General features: G+C 36.2%; 1 protein-coding gene across 1 annotated transcript; it reads right to left on the bottom strand.

The window, feature by feature from the left end:
* Positions 1-727: 727 nt before the first annotated feature.
* sirt6 (sirtuin 6) lies at positions 728-13,880 on the bottom strand. The gene is made up of 8 exons (XM_041993243.1): positions 13,696-13,880; positions 13,072-13,199; positions 9,374-9,556; positions 7,580-7,639; positions 5,527-5,622; positions 5,356-5,436; positions 3,543-3,666; positions 728-2,443 (listed from the first exon to the last, which is right to left on the bottom strand). The coding sequence occupies exons 1-8, from the start codon at positions 13,759-13,761 to the stop codon at positions 2,147-2,149; spliced, it is 1,035 nt and encodes a 344-aa protein (XP_041849177.1). The 5' UTR covers positions 13,762-13,880; the 3' UTR covers positions 728-2,146.
* Between the last annotated feature and the right edge of the window lie 1,390 nt (positions 13,881-15,270).

The raw sequence follows: 15,270 nt of genomic DNA, 5'->3' as shown, positions 1-15,270 counted from the left end.
ACTTCACTATACTCCAATGGCCTCCTCAGTCACCACATCTGGTGTGGATGAACAGGAAATTCACATCATGGATGTGCATCCAATAAATCCGCAGCAACTGTTAATGCTAGATGTCAATATGGAGCAAAATTTTAGGTATAAATCCAACACATAGCTGAATCGATGCCACATAGATTTAAGGAAGTTCCAAGGAAAGAGGTCCAAACTGGTACTGGCAAGATGTACCTAATAAAGTGGCCTTTCAGTGCATAACTGTCGTTGGTCATCTAATGACAGCTCCAGCTGCTTTACATCGATATGCAAATATTCAGAGTTAGAAACCCTGGGCTAACTTACCAAGCTGATAACCAGTGCTGAAGTACTTAGTAAAATATCCATATAAATATCCAATATTTTTTTAGTTTAACCAGATCACCTAAAGACATACTGCATCCTCTGAACATGATCAAACCAGCCTGTGGATGGTTTGATATAACTGACAGAAGAATGAAATCTGAATTTTACTAGCAAATACTACAAGAAAATGGCAGAAAAGTCTGTGAACTGAATTTCAAAGAGAAACCAGCCTTGTAGAACAGCAGCCCAAACAGCAGCAAAAGAAAAACTAAATCAATGTAGCAGTTATCTACTTCTTGTGTGAAAACTTGTTTTACAGCATGGAAATTTTAATGGGTTTACAAAATGTCAAGTGCTACTGACGGTGTGTCAATAGTCTTTTGATCTCTTAAAATTACAACCTAAAAACACGGAGAACTGCTGAAATGGGAGATATGAGGGAGATAACCCTCTTACAGCATACATATCAAATGTGACATCTGACAATTTATTTAAGGAATACATATCTTCATACAATTCGGCCTGATGTCACATCTAAAGTAATGATGAAAACAAGGCAAGAAGATTTCAGAAATGGTGTGAAAACTTATCAGCACTACAGAGCAGATGCAATGAAAAACAAGTTACTAGATGTAAGAGCAGTAATGAGAGCTCTGCAATCACCCATTCACAGTTTTTATGCGTTATGTTTCCCAACTTAAATTTCTGCAAAGACAAAGAGTCTTAATGAACTGAAACTAATGTCTAATCATATGCTTATAAAAACGCCTGGACACAGCTGCTCAAAACGATAAAAAATAGAAAAGGATCAGGATTGCATGGGAAAGAAGCTGGCTGCTCGTCTCTCTCATCTTCCCACTGACGTCAGTGTTTCAATGGCCGTGATTATGAAGTTCCTTCTCAATGCAGTGATTCATAATATATTTTTAAACACTACAGAAGTGTTTAAATGCTGACTTCAGAGATGTTAATGAGTTGTTAAGCAGCAGCACAGAAAGCACATCTCAGACAAACAGCTCTAAGTTTGCAACCAGCCACAATGGACACAAGACTGACTTTGTTTTTTCTTCACAAAGGTAGTGTGTTTATTGCTAAAACATGTTTATATGCACAGTGAATTATGTAAAAAAAAAAATAACCTTAACTGTGTGTGTACAACGTTCTCCTGAGATAAAAAACTGTTTCTGAAAACATACAACATGATTATGACTCATTTATGGTCCAAAATCAGACATGACCTAAAATTTACCAGAGCTGTATGCAGCAACTAGTCTGTCAGACAGAGAAGCTCACTTCATATTCCTTTTCATAACATATCAAACCATGGAGTCTTAAAAGGCTAAATCTGCAGGGACAAAATCTGGAGCATAGGGCTATAAATATTAATACGATGCAGCAAACTTACACACCTTATTAAAAACTTTCTTTATAACGATGTGCTCCAGATCTCATCGTGTTGTCCTGTCTGTTGAAGACTTGTTCATTCAGCAAAACAAAGCTCCGAGCTGGATAACACAAAAAAAAAAAAAAAAAAAAAAATCCCCCACTGCAGGAAGCTGAACTTTTACATCACTGCCTGAGAATTTCCAAGAGTGTTACTATGTGGAAAAACAACATTTCCAATTTGTGTAGTTTTAGTTGAATCTGTACCACATGACTGCTCATCAGGGCTGTGAGGGGAGAATCAGAAATGTGGGATTAATGAGATTACTACAAAAAAAAAAAAAAAAAAAAGGTTTTTGTCCTGCATGAAACTGATGTTTCTGGACGGGTTTATGCTGGAAACTTTTAGTGAGGAATCTACCAAAGGTTATTTCTCTTCTGCTCTCTCTCTCTTTACTGGCACAGTCTCCTCCTTATCACTCTCATCCTCTTTTAGCTGTGTTGCTTCTCTTTTACTTTCCTCCTTAACTTCGTCCCTTTTCACTTTTTCCTCTACGGAAATGTTGCAAAGTGGTTTGTTATCAGTGGTGGCCTCAGATGGGGCTGTGGAGCTCTCGCAGATGGTTGGTCCCTCCCATTTTGGGATGTCTAAACCTAAAAGCTGCATCAGCTGTTTCATGACCTCATCCACGTAACTGTGGATACGCAGGTGAGCATGCTTGTCCTGCAAGAGAGAAAAAGACATAAGTTAAACTTGGAAATTCAGCAACATAAAATAGGTTTGGCCACCAGTTTTATACACTGTTTCATTCATTTATTAACTAAATTTCGTGTAGAGAGGTTTTACTCTTTAATTTTCTATTCACATCGGAAATCTGAGTCTGATTGCAATGAACAGGTCTGATCATTGTAATTATCCCTCCCCTACTGCAATCACTCACCTAATGAAATGTTTTTCTGTCTATAATTACAAAGTATGAGTGAACTTGAATACAAATATGATAGTGAGCAATTTAAGATTTGATTCTTTTTGTAAAAAGTCAAGAAAACCCAAAAAGGTTTCCCTGAGTTCCCTGTGATTAAGATTTGTGACACTTTGTGTTGGTTGTTGGAGTGGCTTAACCCGTTAAGGCCGACCCATGATAAAAATGGTAAGAAATGTCCATTTTTTTTTTTAAATATGAGGATATCTACCATTTATTACCATGTGATATATTAAAATATTATAATGTGGTTTTCTGCTTCTGGGTATCTATTACGGGACACAAGACAAATATCAGATTGTGTTCAACAGGATTTTGAGCAAAGTTTAAACCATAAATTGAAGCAAAATGTTTCAGAAACTGTATGTGACAAATATGTCACGTCGGGCTCTTATGGGTTAAAAGAAAAAAATAAATAAATTAATTAAAAAATGTAAAATAAAAAAAAAAACAAACAAATTTCTCATTGAAAGATTTATCACATGATTTTCTGATGCAGTGTCATTTGGCATCATCTTGTTTTTGGACCTAGATATGATCCACAAGGACAGATCTGACTTTGCACAGCTGTTTGATCGATGCAATAGCACTCGCCAAACCATGCTCTTTATTATGCAATTAAAAATTAATACAATTTATACAAATTATTCCTCCTCAAGTGATCATTCAAGGAACTGCAGTTTTAGGCATTTCCACATTGGCCTCATTCTTTAGGCCTGGATGTTACTGTACAGCAGTTTTTTTGTTTTTTTTTATCTGGGCAAAGCGTATACAAAAAACAACGTTTCTAATATGAAACACTTGACATGTGTGTAATGGTTCTGTGTGAATAATACTTGCATGTTTTGTAGGCTGCAGGTTGACAATAACCACTTTCCCTCCTTTACGCTTTGTGAGGAGTGGGAGATCTCCACTGGGTTTAATCTGCATGGACGTGCCCAGCGTCAGTGCTAGGTCTGCTCGTCTGCATGTCAACAGAGAGGGGGTGTGGGGGTTAAATAATGCGTAAACAGGGGATCTGACTTCTTTAACATTCATCTGATGTTCTCATTATTCACTGATGGTAATTTATACATGCAGGTGTAAATGAGAGTCGGTGTAAAACAGAAAACCTGGGAAAAAATAATCAAAGCTGGGCCTGGTTTATTTACAACCCAAATTCCCCCGCAAAAAACTGGAACACTGTAAATTGTAGAATAAAAACGGAATACTTTGAGTCTCATAAACTCATATTTCACTACCAACAGAACACAAACAACATATCAGACGTTAAAACAGACATTTTATCATTTCATTAAAATATGAGCTAATTTTGAATTTAATGGTAAAATGTCTCAGTTTCCAACATCCGATATGTCGATATGTTCTACTGGAAATAAAATGTGAGTTATGAAATTTACAAATCATTGGATTCCATTTTATTTACATTTAACACAGCATCACAACTTTTTAGGAATGGGGTTGTGTAAAAGTTTTTAAATAAAATACGTGCACTTCTCATATGCATCCATCTTGAGAAAACTCTGCAATTACCACAGAGATGCTGGCAAACACCAGAATACCTTTACTGTCATTGCACCACTGAACTGTGAAATTTTGGTGCAACTCATTTTAGAAGCACTAGAAATAGGGTTGAAAGGTAAAAAACAGGAAACGTTCCATATATAAATGATTAAGTAAATAAATAAATAATACACAATCCGTGTTTTGCACAATGCCTGCAGAATAATACGCACCTTCTCATGACGTTGCATACATTTATTTCTTGGTGTTTTAAGGGTTGCAGTGCATGTAGTTTTGGTAATTGTGCAACATGAGGCGAGATTTGAAAATATTATGTAGTAAAGCATACTCACTGTACAACGTCTGCTTACTGAGGTCCCTGCACTCTAACACTTCAAGAAATGAGGCTAAAGTAGCTTATCCATAGCAGCAGTCCTTTATTCAATACCAACAAAAGCTACACATGAGTTATTTAGAGCAAATCTAGATCAAACTACATGCACAGCCTACACTTGCTCTTAATGACAACTTTAAGAAAGCAGACATGATATGAGGTATAATTTAAAGCTATACAGTCTGATCACGTATGAGATGCAACATTCAGACACCATCCATCTGAACTAGAAACCAGATTTGAATAACACGCAGTTATTTGTCACATTTTTTCGCAGTCACAAACAAACTGGAGTTCAAAGGTCGGTGCTCTAAAGATCCTCTCTGCAATTTAAATGGTAATTATGCATCTATTGAGTGTCAGCGCATCAAGGTGACACACATACATTCAATTCAGTTTTCTGCTTGGTAAACACATGGCATGAGCTTTTAGTGGAAAGAAAAAATGGAAATGTTCTTGGGAGAAAAGATTAAAGCAGACTGTGATGCATACATAAACCCCCAAAAAGGTTTTCAAATAAGCACCCCTTTGCATGTCAGGACACTGACACCAAAGCCACAGAGCGCTCAAACAAATCAATCCAACACTTCGTTTCACATTTTTCGCTTCACAGGACAGGCTTTAACAGCTGCTTGTGCCTTTCAGCATGAGATGAAACAGGTATGTCAGAGAAAATCGGGATGCATAAGAGAAGGAACTGTGTGTTACTTGGTTATGAAGGCAGGTGATGACACAAATGATGCATTTTTGTCTCACCTGCTTGCCTCATCTGCTCTGTTCAGGTCTCTGTCAGGAAGAGCATCCTCCCAATCCAGTATGGTGCTGATCAGCTTCCCTCTTTTATAATTGGGAATACATAAATACAATCATATTAGTGACAATAAAACAAATGTAACTGTCAAGTGCACAACCAAACAAATGTGTCACCTGCAGGTTCTTAGTCCTCTGGACCGCACCACATCGCAGTAACGTCCTGTTGGTTTCAGCCCCATCACACCAATCACCTTTTCTCTGATGTACTGCCTGGAAAACCACAAATATCAGACTTTAATACTGCATCCAGAGGAAAGAGGACAAAGCTAATCACAGGCCCCAATGGGAGATCCATTTAATAAAAATAAAATAAAATAAAAAAAACAAACAAAACATTTGCTTTAAGCTCCAGACAGCCAGCTATTGGAGGAAATGAGGGATTTTACAACATTGTATTGTTGAACTGTTTACACGTGCACTTATTCTTCAGCTCCCGCATGTTAAATTTCATCCCAAATGTAAACTCCTGCCTGAGACTGTGAAAGCCACAGAGGGAAATTGAAGTTACTGTCTAATTTCCGGAAACATGTTGAGATAACAACAGTGTATTAACCTTTTGTAAGTTGTCCCAGAGCCCATTGTTGTGCAGGGGATTATGAACAAACAAAAAGCTCATTTAGTATTAATTATGAAGGTGCCTTGCTCATGTACAAAAAACATCACAGAGACAATTACACCTGGGATGTGAACTGCAGCCTTTAATTAGGACAGACATGTTTTTTCTGCTGTTGCAACTTGGCCGTCTGGTTCAGCCCCTTTTATGCTTCTATGGTTGTACTCATGGTTTTCAGATCAATATTATGTTTTTTTTTTTCTATAACCTCTTATTACTTTTATTATTAAGATTTTTCTGTCACTATTATTATTAGGTACACCTGTTCAGTTGCTTGTTAACATAAATAACTAATCAGCCAATTACATGGCAGTAACTCAACCCATTCAGGCATGTAGACATGGTCAAGACAACTTGCTGAAGTTCAAACCAAAAATCAAAATGAAGAAGAAATAAGGTTTAGGAGATTTTGTAGTGTGGTGCAAAACAGCTGGTCTGAGGATTGCAGAAACTGCTGATCTACTGGGATTTGCACATGGCAATCCCCAGGGTTTACAGAAAATGGTCTTAAAAAAGGAAAATATCCAGTGAGCAGCAGTTATCTGGACAAAAATTCCTTCTTTATGTCAGCGGTCTGAAGAGGATGGGTAGACTGGTTGGAAAAGTAAATAGAGAGGCAACAGTGACTCAAAAAACGCACTGGTTACAACCAAGGTATGCAGAATACCCTATCTGAATGTACAACACGTCAATTCTACATCAGCAGCAGAAGACTACGCTGTCTGATAAGAACAGGAAGCCGAGGCTACAATTCCCACTTGCATCAAGCATTCAGACTGCTGGTGCTGTAATGGTGTGTGGGAATATTATTTAGGCAATCTTTGGGCCTTGCAGTACCAAGTGAGCATAGTTTAAACACCACAGTATTGTTGCATTGCATTGTTGAAACCACTTTTTAACCTGCTATGACCACAGTGTACTCATCTTCTGACGGCTACTTCCAGCAGGATAATGCACCATGTCACAAAGCTCAAATGATCTTAAAATGGTTTCGTTAACATAATAAGTTGACTGTACTCCATGGCCTCCACAGTCACCAGATCTAGTGTGGTGGAACAGTAGGTTATCATCATGGTTGTGCAGCTGACAAATCTGCTGCAGCTGTGTGATGCTATCATGTCAATATGGAGCAAAATCTGAGAAATGTTTCTGACATCTTTCTTGAATCTATGACAAAGAATTAAGGCGGTACTGATGGCAAAAGGGGGTCAGTCTAAGTCCTGGATTGGCATACCTAATAAAGTGGCTTATAAATGTATAGCTTTAGCTTGGTAAACACATAAAAAAAACTGCAAAACCTTTAAATCTGTTAAAATCCCTGCAGGAGGATGACAGATACCCATGCTGACAAAAGCAATCATGCAATGCAAGAAAGCTTAGATGTTGTGAACTCTAATGCCACTGAACCTCATTTTTCTGCATGTTTCTGATGGAGGCTTTTCTGGTTGTGTAACAAACAAATGGATCTGATAAAATGCAAAATTCAGTTAAACAACATCAGCTTGTCAAAGTTTTACAAATCAAAAAGTGACTTGTGAGTGTGCACACACATACCTGCCACACTTCTCACACTCCTCCACAAACATGTTTCCATGAAGCTCTGATAACTTGTCCCTGACAGAAGACAAAAGTCAACAAAGTCAGTAAAATAACAGATGATATCCACTTAAAACCATGTCTTTAAATCTCAGTGTGAAGCCTCTCAAGCAGAACTTTGTCTTTCATTGCAGCTTATGCTTAATCAATATTCTGAGAGCTCATGTTCTATTCTGCGTTTTTTGCCCGTTACCTCTGCAGATTAGAGCCAACTAGCTCACTGTACTAGCTCTTCTGCTGTTTCAGTGATTTCCTCCGAGAACCGCTTCAATGTCTGACCTCATTTCAGAAAACCTGATTAAGGGTGGAGAAAGTTAATAAATGGCTTCCAGGAAACGCAAGTCCTTCAATAAGTGCAAAGGTTGGATGTATGTGTAGAATAAAAAATTGGACTATCAGCCTTGGGCTTAGTCCAGTTTCCGACCACTGTGCGCAAACACACTAAACTGAGCAGTGATGCTGTTACAGCTGTGATCACAAAGCAGCAGTGTCAAAAGGAAAAGTCAAAATTCATCATACAGCAGGAAGATGTGAAACAATATGATTATCTCAATGTGCAATATTTTTGCAAAAAATCATGACTTCAAAAAAAAAAAACACAAAGATGATGTGGTTGTTTCCACCTGTATTTTCTGTAAACTTAATGAATGAGAGCCTTGCATCAACTTGTCACTTATTAACTCTCTTCACTCCTCGCTGAACCTCACACTGCAGCTGAAATGTTGCAGACACTCCTGGTCAGAATTATGATTAGTTTCTGCCACTTTTCCACTGATGCATGACCAAACTCCTAAAAGTTTGAAGGTTTCTCTTTTACTGTCGCAGACATCAGCTCTGTCCAGCGGCTTCTAGCTTGACCAAGGCCATGACCCATTTCTGGCCAGTTTACAACACTCCCATCTTTTCCATTTCAACCATTTGTTCATGTTGTTGAATGCCCAGTTCAGGTTATCCATCAGCCTCAGCATCATCCCAGAAAGACTGTCCATCTGCTGACAGTGCTGTCCTTAAGTGGTTTTCCCACAGAGCTTCTTCTCGGTTTAGAGTGTGGTTTAATGAAACCGCTGTGAAAACAAATGTTAAGACTGTAATTTTAAACTCATGTTAGCAGGTGAAATAGTTGTTTTTGTGATGAAACCCTTTTAGATGCTCCCAGAGCACTGCTGTCACTTCTGATTGAAAAAATGTGCATAATTATTGGTAAATTCAGGTTGTGTGAGCACCGAAACATGGTGTTAAAGCTTTTTTAGATTGTTACTAAACTAATTAAATTAATCAAAAAGGTAGTTTTTCAGTTTTCTTTCTTTTTTTTTATTTCACAATGATGAAAGCCTTTTTGTTGCATTTGACTATATTTAATAATAAAGCTCTGAGCACAAAACTCAACAATTCTAATGAGAATGGTATATATTTATTTATGAAGGACTTTGTATTAGGAAAATTCAGCTTTGGTGGCCGTCAATGGATACTAAAAATAATGGCAAAAGAAAGAACTCTTCTTACAGCCACTGTTTGGTTTCTCAGTAACTACCACTGAAACACAGTGATGCAAAGTGTCACGCTTATAGAATACTCACCATCTGTAGACATAAACTGCTCTTTTTAAAATAGCAAAACCACAGTAATTAAAGCATCATTTTAAATATTATGTTGCACATGTGCAAACAGACCTCCCTAAATGTTCCAGACAAGATCTTCAAAGCAAGCTTCCAATTGATTTGATGTTCACTGCTATCAGCAGGCTGGGGTTACCTGGGGAAGCCCGATCGAACATGCAGGCCGTCTACGTTCTGGCTGATGAGATACTTGAGATATCCGGCCCTTTCAAGTCCCAGGAGGGCTAAGTGAGTTAAACTGGGGCGGGCATCTTCAAATGTGGTCTCAAAGTGAGGGGATTCACCTTTTTCTTCTAACGTCCATACACCCTTGGGGCCCCTGTAAGAGTGTACATGGAATAAGGATCAGGACTGGGTAAGCAGTAATATAACAAGGACTTGAGAAAAACATGTCAACCCATGCTGCCTTGGTTTTTATCTAATGATTATTAATCTGTTTATTAATAGCTGCATCTTAAGGATTTGGAGCTGACTTTCTTAAAGTCCCTGGATTGTAAACAGTCACAAGTTTTTAAACTGAAGTGTACTCATTTTATTGTCCAGCCAGAATGTGTTCTGTTTGTGCTCCTTTGATTAACCATTCGGTTTTGGGGTGTGTGACCGGACTGATGAACACAGCGGAGCTGTCAGCGCTGAAATCATCTAACATCCTGGTAGTTGTCGAGTTATTCTGAGAGCAAACAAGGGAAAGCATCCTTTGAGTCCTCAAATGTGGCCACAAGAGACCCGTCATTCACTTTTCGTTAGAACTTCAACTGCTCTGTCTTTCATCAAGAGTCCTGTTTACTGCCTGCTCAGCAAAGACCGGTTTAAAGGTTCATCAACAGTAAAGTCGTGGGGTGTGCATCATATATTACATGTGCCATCTGCTGGATGTGAAAGCCCCAAAGGATCTATTTATTTTCAGGCTTTGATATTGGTGATAATGTTAACCTGAGGGGCCAAACCTCCTCTCATCTGGAGCCTTTGTTTGTGCATATAACAGTGGGTATATATATATATTGCATGTGTATATAGAAACCCTGGCTTTAATGATGTAACCCCCCTGGGTCAAGTCCAGCTGACTGACAGGCAGACCAATTAAAAATTCATCTGTCTCTAGATCAGCAAACATGTGCATCTCTGTTTACATTTCCTATACGAGTTTGGAGGGCTGCATACTTGTTAACACAAAAACAAAAAATTATTTACCTTATAATGGGAAAAAAAAGAGCTACACTTTATATCAGCTTGACCTGATTTGTAACAAGCAACCATTTCCTTCCTACTGCTCAAACAGAGCAGCTACAAAAGATAAATAAAAACACCAAATCAAGAGGATCCAGAGTGCGCACTGACAAAATATAAGAAAACAAAGATCAGTTCTGGCTCTCTTGACAGTACAGTACAGCTTAGATAGCCAAGGTCATGATGCAAATGTATCATGGCAGATATTTAATTCAGCAGCAAAGTGAAAGTCATAAAATAATAATAAAAAAAAAATCAATGTGATGGAGTGTGAAGAATGAGAATAATTCATAGAATAATTTATATCAGCAGCCTAATAACTCTCACTTCAAGACTTCTAAAAGTTCTGGATCTCATGTTTTTCAGATTGTAATGTTGTGACTTTTATTCCTAATATATCGCAGTTTCTTCTGGCTGTTGTTATTTAGTTTGTATGTTTGCAATTTATAGAAAATAAATTAGGCTGGATCTTGATTTATTGTAAACTCTGACGATGCTTTTAAAAGAACAGTTTGCAACAACTACTGACATCTAGGGGACATGTTGATGATAGAAAAACCTGTACCTGTAAAGAAAAAAAGAAAACAAAAAACAAAAAAAAAAATAAAAATAAAATTCAACATCCTTCCACAGACATTTGTTCTGCTCTACTGGTTTTTATCAGGGAGAAGTGGAGAAAAATCTGTTATTCTTGCTTATTTCCTTCATCTTTTCACATTTTTTGCGATGTCAATTACCACACGGTTCCCTGTTCTTGCATTACCTAACCAATATAATGTGATATAATATATATATATATATATATATATATATATATATATATATCTATATATATATATATATATATATATATCTATATATATATATATATATATATATATATATATATATATATATATATATATATATATATATATATCTATATATATAAATATATATATATATATATCTATATATATATATATATATATATATATATATATATATATATATATTCATATATAAATATGTACTCTTGAACTTATCACAAAACAGCATCCACAACCAGTGATTGCTGTCTTCTTTGTCACCCTCTGAACTGCACTCTTCTTCTACAAGCCTTTGATGGTGAGAAAATGTCCACTCTCCTGTGTACTAAGACCTACTGTGCAAAAAACATACAAAAGGCTAAAAAAAACTGTAGGCGATAAGTTTGAAATGACAAGGAAGATAAAGAAAAAAGCAGTCCCATCACTAATTTTTAAAATCAGTAATAGTCCTACTTTTATATTAATTGTTTGTTACTGCAGCTTCTGCTCTAATCTTAATATCTGTTCGAGTGATATTGAGATTTAGAAATTGCCTGTTCCTCTATAAAATCTTCATGCTATACACAAATAGTGCAGAACAGCTGCATATTTAGAATAGCATTCTGCACTCAAAGATTTCACTGCCAGGCTTTGAAAGGAAACTTGTACGTAAAAACTAAATACAGATAAAATGTTGACCACAAATTATTTGGAGACCCTACCTTGGAATCACATGAGCAGCTCATTTAAGATTAAATATATTTAGCTAATTTAAATAAAAGATCAGTACAGATGATCTTATCTTATACTGGGGTGTAGCTTTTCAGTAATAAAAGAATCTTACATTCTTTTTTTACGCCTTTAGTTTTGTACAAAACTTTTTATTTTCTTTTTGTAAAACAATGCTAAGAGGATGAGGCTAAGTTACTGAAATACACTCTCTGTTAATGACATCTAGTACTATGCTAGCAAATTGTTTTTATTTGATAGTGAGTAGTACATTCAACCTGTAATGTCTGTTCAGGTCACTCTTAAAGAGCTCCTGGTATAAAAATATAGACCATGGTGAGAAAATAACATACTATGTTAGTTTTCTGTGCAACTATTATGCTTCAAATGTGGTTGACAGACAGAGCTGGAGACGAGTGCCAATGGAAGAGTTCAAGCAAAACAACTTGTTTCCAAAAAACATTTGTCATCAAGGTCCTTTTTTACTCATTTCAGATGAAGAATAAATTGAGGAGGGAGGGAAGTGAGAATTAAATCCAGTGTTTCTCGATTCTGGTCCTCACCCACTGTAGACTTTTGATGTTTCCCTGCTTCAACACACCTGACTTAGATTAATGGCACAATAGCAGAATTGTGCAGAGCTTGTCAGGGATCCATTTAATTTGAATCATGTGTGTTGCAGCAGAGAAATAACTAATTTATGCAGGATAGTGGGCCTTGAGGACCAGGGTTGGAGATCACTGTTTTAGAGGTAACCCTAAATTAAGAAGCTGAAATTAAATGAATAGCTTATTAACAGATTTGCAAATAAGTTGATGAGGAAGTTCATTAATCTGAATCAGGTGTGTTGGAGTAGAAACACATCTAAGACAAAGCAGGGCAGTGGGTCCTGAGGACCTGGATTGAGAAACACTGGTTAAATCTAATAACTGTTACAGCCAAACTAATCAGCAGTTTCTATGCTGTCTTATGGGGTCTGACATTAAATATCTGTATCTTTCTGAAGGTGCATGAGCTTTTGCAAACACCTGAGTACAGTATTTCAAGAGAAAATGTGGAAGAATAAGTAGTGCTCTACATTATATCTCACCTGAAGTCAGGGATGCCTGCTGAGGTGCTGACTCCAGCTCCTGTGTGGACAACCAAGTATTTAGATTCTTTAATTAACTGAGCAAGCGTGTCCACCTTTGCCTTCAGCTCCTCAGGACTCTCAAAGCTCTGCCACAGATCAGAAAACACTGGCTGCATCATCTGGCACAATCACACAATCATCAAATACTTTTTTAAACTTAGTATTTAAACATGGGATGTTTTGAGAAAGGATTTCACTGACAAATTTATTGTTTTCATGTAATAGCTCAAAGTATAAATGAATGTCCTTTCGAAAATAAAGATACTTCTTATAATTTACTCAAAGTTATCGCTGCAGTTTTGTTTAAGTAGCAGAAACAACACTGAAATAAAATGCATACATTTGAAGCTTTTGTTCTTGTAACGTATTTTATTAATGACACTTGACTACTTTCTTTCACGTCAGCGTACGCAGTACAATATGGGAAAAGGACCTTTTCACAAGACACTGTTTACACTTATTCAATGCCCTTTACTACAGAACCTGACATATTTAAACGCGTGCTTATTGAAACTGTTTTTAAGCCGCTAGCTAGCTCTTAAACAAGATTTTTACATTTAGCTAAAAGCTTCTATAATTTACCTCAGGAAGTCCGCAAACACCCTTGTCTGCATACGGCGATAGGCCGGCAGCATAATCTACAGACATGACTGCTGTAGATATTCTAACTTTATTGTTTGTACTGGAAGTTGTTCAGGTAGCGTTTATCTGGTAACGTATTTGTGCTTTAGGCAAGCTTCAGCTGAACTGCTTGTTTAATGACGACATCACTAAGCGACGTGTTACATTCGGGAACATCAGGAAATTAGAAACTTAAACTCCATGGACGCCCAGTGTTAAATTTTATTGACAATTGCAACTATTTTAATCATTTAATGAGTTTCAAGAAATTCTCTGTGAAATACTAACCGGCGTTACAGTTATAAAAGCTATTCAAACGTATCTGAAATTAATGGTTAATAATATGCGTATCCTAATCACAAATCCATCTAGAAACTGAACAGATTTTTGTGATCATCCTGGTAATAATTGGTTGTGGAAGTTAATACTTCCCAAAACAAATAAAATATTCTTTTTTAAAGAATTTTAGTTATGAAGAAATAAGAATAAAATATTTTTATTAAAATTCTATGCCCTCTTGAAAAAAAATCTATTTTGCAAGACCTTTTTAGTTGCCACTAAATGTAATGAGTGTGAGGTTTTTCTAGCAAGAACAAATATTTTCAATGACTAATATTCTCATTATTTATTAAGTCAATATTTTAAGAAACCCTCTTCCATTGAACTGAAAGAAATAATATTCCAGTAGATCACTGAAAGTTGTGAGATGAAAGAGCATCAAAAATATTTTTTCTCCTTAAAAAAATTGTCAGCTCAATCTGTAAAAATATTCATTTTTGCAATGCAATAAAAATTCTGTGCCCTCGTTGTACTCATGTAAATAAGTGATTTAATAAAAAAAAATATATCTGTGGAAGGAAATGCATTCATTTACTTAAACAGAAGTAGGAACACACACTGTAAAACTGTCCCGTATGTGCCCTTTAATCTAAGTATGAAAATACAGACCAGAAAAACTGAAAAAGCTCACAGAAAAATGCTTCTGTGACTCATAATATTTGACCATTTTGTTAATTTTTATTAAATTATTACTCATGCATTTATGGGGTATCCATATCTAACACTAGTCATTCAAGGAGATTAAGTCAAAGTATTATGTAATGATTATTTTCAATGTAAATTAGTTTCTGAAAAACAGCCTGAAAGCTCAGTGACACAGTGAGAACACACACACACAAAACTCAAGCCTCTAAATAACCAAAGTTATTAAGGCAAAAGCACAATGCAAAAAGGTGGAATTAAACATTTTCTATTTATGAAAATTACCCTAAATTTACACCACTACACCTGCTTTCACAACAAAAAAAAACAGCACATTTAACTAGTTTAAAAATCAGAAGTGTGTAGAATCAACAAACTGTAAAAGTAAATATGAAGTGTAGCCGGAAGACGTTGCTGCAATTTGGTTTAAGGCACTTAAAGACAGTATTGTTTTACTTTCAAATAAATCTTTATTTATCCATTTTAAATAGCTGAAAAGAAAAAAGGTGAATAAAACAATATGATGATCATTCATACAGCTACGTGTGCATACTG

The sequence above is a fragment of the Melanotaenia boesemani genome, chromosome 8 (genome assembly GCF_017639745.1).
Source record: "Melanotaenia boesemani isolate fMelBoe1 chromosome 8, fMelBoe1.pri, whole genome shotgun sequence".
NCBI classification, from domain to species: Eukaryota; Metazoa; Chordata; class Actinopteri; order Atheriniformes; family Melanotaeniidae; genus Melanotaenia; species Melanotaenia boesemani.
The sequence above is the reverse complement of the archived record's forward strand: the minus strand, read 5'-3'. Positions and strand labels throughout refer to the sequence as shown.